This window comes from Geotrypetes seraphini, chromosome 11 (assembly GCF_902459505.1).
Source record: "Geotrypetes seraphini chromosome 11, aGeoSer1.1, whole genome shotgun sequence".
NCBI classification, from domain to species: domain Eukaryota; kingdom Metazoa; phylum Chordata; class Amphibia; order Gymnophiona; family Dermophiidae; genus Geotrypetes; species Geotrypetes seraphini.
In genome coordinates this window covers 19617501-19622500 of record NC_047094.1, presented here as the reverse complement: position 1 = coordinate 19622500, position 5000 = coordinate 19617501, and the positions used below count along the sequence as shown (strand labels likewise).

Below are 5000 nucleotides of genomic sequence, written 5' to 3'. Positions count from 1 at the left end.
CTACCCTGCCGCCCCCCTCCCTTCCCATCCCCCCTTGTTGTGATGTAGTTCTTATCAAAGTCCCCCTTGTCTTGTTGTGACAGCTCTGATATTGTTTATTGAGGTGGATGTCAGGTATAATTAGCAATCGATATGGAAAACGTTTCCTGCAAGCCACGTCTCTGACGTCACAGCCGATTAACGTTTCTTATTGGTCCCAAATTCCCCAAGCCTTGGCTAATTATTGGAAGGTTGATGTTGATAAAGTAAAGCTCGTCGCCGCCTTGCAGCATGTCCCCTCCTGCCCGGTTCCTGGCATTGCATGCAAGCTAACGTCCTGTGCGCAGCCCCCCTCGGCTCTGGCCCCACTTCCTCGGGACATGATGGACAGCCGGATTCTAGAGCATCCCCATGCCCAGTTTGGAGGTTCTCTGAGCGGGATGGTGGGCTTCCCCTATCCCATCAACCACCACCATGTGTACGAGCTAGCCGGCCATCAGTTGCAGTCTGCGTCCGCCATGCCCTTCTCCATCGATGGATTATTGAACGGTTCCTGCGCCGCTTCGGTGGTGAATCCGACCCCTCTGCTGCCTGGATGTGGCATGAATGGGGACAGCCAGCAGTTCAAACTGTCAGGTAAGAGAGCAAGGCTGCGCGGGAGAGCAGGAGCATTTCTCGGCCCCTCTAAGGCAAGGGACGTGCCAGGAAAGCGTTCTGTCTTCTGTAGCGTGGAAGCAAAAGTGAGGCAGACAAGGGAGAGAAGTGCAGAGCTTTCTGAGCTGAAGAATTTGCAGTTTTACCGTGCAAACCCTGCCTCTTTCAGCCAGTCATTTAGAAGGTGGTCAAATAATTCAAACAAACCTAAAGACAAGAAAGGCGAAGTGAAAGGTATCATTTGGTGGTAACAAAAATCACCCCAAAGAAAGCAAAAATTTAAAACTTACCTGTGTATAACATAAGGCACAGCCCAGTGCTATGAATGGGGCAACCGTGGTATTATTTAAGGATGGCTAAGCACCAAACGATTACAAAACCATTATATGACTGTACTGTATTATGTAAGCTCTTAATACTGTTCCTGTGGTTAAAAATAGCTTCTGCGGTTCAATAAAGGAACACATTTGTTAAAGTTTTGCATACACGTTGATGTGTGTGTGTGTGTATATATATAATATATTTTATAGTATATATCATATATGATATATACACATACACAAATATTCACACACAATAAGGTGTTGTGGGTAGATATAAATATCAGAGACCTGTTTCTGTGCAGTAAAGCTGGGGTTCCATGAATAGGAAAAGGCCGAGGCCAGCACAGTTAAGGGAACGAAGGGAAATGAGGCCTTCATGAGAAGAAAGCTCTTCATTCAGGGATCTACTGCTGCCCACTTTCTCTGCTCTCTGCCTACCGTGGGAACAGGTTAAAAGAAAAAGATGCTATAAGAAAAATTGTATCTGCAGGAAGTCTGCTATTTTCCTCCAAATTAATTTTCCAAAACATTCTGGGAAATAGTCTTCCAAGCTTGTTGATCAATGATTCCACCCCACCTCAGTAACAATAGTTCAAAAACTTTTAGGGGTTTTTTGCCTAAAATGCTGGGTTGTTTTTTTTTAATTTAAATTAAGCAATATATATATATATATTTTAAATGCAAATAGTCCCTTTTTTTTAAATTGAAAGCTAAGGAATTAATTCTACGTGTGCAATGACACAAGCGTTAGGGGCGCGGAAGGCTGCTTCGTTTGCTGGTAGTTATGAATTTCTGAATTTTTAGACACTGGTGACCCGGACAAAGAAAGTCCTGGCTGTAAGAGGAGGCGAACCCGCACCAATTTCACTGGCTGGCAGCTGGAAGAGCTGGAAAAAGCGTTTAATGAAAGTCATTACCCGGACGTGTTCATGAGAGAAGCGCTGGCTCTGAGGCTGGACCTGGTGGAGTCCAGGGTTCAGGTAAAAGCAATCTTTACTTTGAAGGCAACCCTTCTTTTGAGAAACATGTCTCGTGGAACTGTGTTTTCATCCAGGCCCAATAGTGTTCTAATTAATTCATAGATTTGCATATTTGCACAATTCCTTTGTTACAGAATACTTTCCGAAGGGGGAAAGAGCATCTTACATCAAGTTACTTTAATATCTGCAACTAAAATGTATTCAGTCCTGCGTTTTAATAAGCTTTTATACAATTAGATGCAAATAAATATCCTCGTGTTTAGAAAAACATTTATACCATATGTATACAATCTTTTCTGGATAGTTTAAATGAAGCATCGGATACATTTTATTTGCAGATAATAAAGTAACTGCAAGGCCCTTGTGTTGGAAAAGAGCTGTATAGAAATGCAAATATATAACTTGATTAATTAGAACATGTTATACAATATATAAAGAAATGTTTTGCTATAACGTATTTGGCCTATTAACTTTTTCAAAAGTAGAGTCCTACATAAAAAGATAACCTGAAAATATTTGCAATGTATGTTGCATTTTACCAAGATTATTCATTTGATATTGGGACTGCTCGCAGACTTTAAAAGTAGCTAAAAAATAAAATAAAATAAAAATAAAGCAAAATTACAAAATTAGGGTAAAGGAATTTTATGCTGAGCTGCTAAGTGAAATCTAACAAAGAAATATGTTGGCTGTTTTTCTGTGAAAACGATCATGCCACAAATGTATGTTTCTTAAGAAATAAAAATTTAATTCAACATGTTAAAAATACAAGTACACTTACTGCAACAATGCCATTGTTAAATACTAAAACGAAGTCTTTCTGCTAAAATTAAAACTATCAAATTACAGGTTAGTATATATATTTGTAGTCAAAACAGAACCGCGATGCAGTAGGCCTTGAAAGGTGCAGAATTTTAAAAGAAAGAGAAAGGGTATAAGTATTTTTCAATCATTAGCATTGTTTAAGCTGTATGTACAAAATGTTTTTCCTCTCCCCCATGACCTCTCATGGTTTGAAACCCTTTTATTCAATTTGTTACCAGATTGTTAAGTGAAGTTCAGACCCTCCATCTCCCTTTAATACGGTAATGAGTAATTTTCAATGACAAGGCCGTCTAGAATTAGCACAATGAAAGGAATTACCAAGTATGGAGGGGGGAAAAAGGCAAGGCATCTCCATATGAGATCTAGCACAGCTGAAACAAACATGTCTTGTGTGTGTAGAAATTTATTTATTGGAATTTATTAAACACTTTTTCCTGAAGAGATTCTCTCTCTCTCTCACACACACACACACACACACACACAAGCAGATCATATAAGAGTCAATATATACAAAATATATATATATACAACACAATGTGCATTATTCATCAGTAGGCGATTGCTATTCTAAGTACAAAAGCGCTAGGGTAGATTCTTAAGGTTGTTTGAGGGGGAAAATGTCTGAAAATACACAACAGGAAACGGAAATACATGACCAAAAATTATAATTAAAAAAAAAGTGGGAGTGACAGTAAATTGATTCATAATGGATAAAGTGATTTGAGGGTGGGAGAAAAAGCACGACTGCCGTTTCTTTAAATTGAAGATGTTTACATGGCAGAGCATTCTTGTAAATCTTGCTGTTTTGTTTGTTGTGTCAATGAATTCCTAATAAAAACAAATTTGTGTCTGATTTTTAAGGGAAACTTAACATCTCTCTTTAAATAAGTTAACCCAGTTCATAACAAAATAAGGTCGGATTCTATATTGCAATTAGCGGTCCATTTTAACAATCATTTGGAGCAGATAGATTAATAATAGTAAAAATGATCCTTCTGCTATCAAAACATCTCTTTAATTGAGGGTATTACTTAGAAATCAATTCACTTGTCAATTAAGCTAATTCACTTTATTGGGCCTGAAAGTGTAAACGGTAGATTAAGTAACTGAGCACTTTTTAAATGTTCTATACGAGCTCCAAAGTAGGAGGAAAGTGACACGTGACACAAACTTTAAGATGAGTGGCTTATGTCTTTCTTATTTATATTTTAAAAAAGACCGTGCTTTTTTTTCCTTTACATGTAATATGAATTTACAAAGTGAGTCTTAATGGCACTGCCTGTGTTTGATATGAATTTCATATATTTCAATGAAAATCAAAATGTGAAACCACATAACTTTGATATGTTGAGTAAGAATGGATTAAAGGCATGGCTGTGTGTATCTTATCCACCTATCAGTTTAGGAAAGCTACACAGCTCCCCCCCCCCTCCCACTCCCACTCCAGTTATCTGGAGTTTAAATTGTGATGATAAAAGTGACTTCAGAACTCTAATGGGGAGATTTAAATTGTTCTCTTCTTGGTTGATTGATGTCTGCATTTTTTTTTTTCTTATATAAATCATTTCTATGCTTTATCTATATTTATCTATGCATATAGTGGGGGGTGCTGAAAAGTTCTCAGCCCATCATGATCCGACACAATGTAGAAAAAAACTCATAGAATTTCGTTTCTGCAAATTGGCAGTTAATGAAATAATATAACACTCTTTTTCTACAGTGGCAAAATAACTCAGAATTTAAGAAGTTGGTTGGTTGGGCTGAGAACTTTTCAGCACCCCCTCATGCAAAATACACAGAAATGATATGTGTGTGTGTATATATATATATATATATATAAAAGAAATATATATATATACACACACGATATTTATTCCGTTTATTTTAATAGTGCTAATTTCTAGAAAAAATGGTCTTGATTTTCTGCTCTGGTGAAATGCATCTTTTTAAGAGCCATGAAGGAACATTTTTGACCAGTTTGCGGGCATTAAAATCCCTCTCATCTTTAGGAATAATAAAAAACGAAAAAAAAAAAAAAAAAAATCGTGGCCCCATTTTTCGGCCAGAGAATGTTAATCAATTTTCATTCTTCGGTGTGTAGGTCTGGTTCCAAAACCGCAGAGCCAAATGGAGAAAGAAAGAAAACACGAAGAAGGGACCCGGGAGGCCGGCCCACAACTCTCACCCCACCACGTGTAGCGGGGAGCCCATGGACCCAGAGGAGATCGCCCGCAAGGAG

At 38.0% G+C, this 5000-nt stretch overlaps 1 protein-coding gene across 1 annotated transcript in view; it reads left to right on the top strand.

The window, feature by feature from the left end:
* Positions 1 to 5000, top strand: part of UNCX (UNC homeobox) — a 10481-nt gene that overhangs the window by 4281 nt on the left and 1200 nt on the right. Inside the window, exons 1-3 of the mRNA XM_033914490.1 lie at positions 1 to 615; positions 1761 to 1936; positions 4863 to 5000. The exon at positions 1 to 615 is cut by the window's left edge and continues 4281 nt beyond it; the exon at positions 4863 to 5000 is cut by the window's right edge and continues 1200 nt beyond it. Coding sequence (XP_033770381.1) covers positions 108 to 615; positions 1761 to 1936; positions 4863 to 5000 — 822 coding nt within the window. The 5' untranslated portion in view covers positions 1 to 107. The remainder of the gene's footprint in view (positions 616 to 1760; positions 1937 to 4862) is intronic.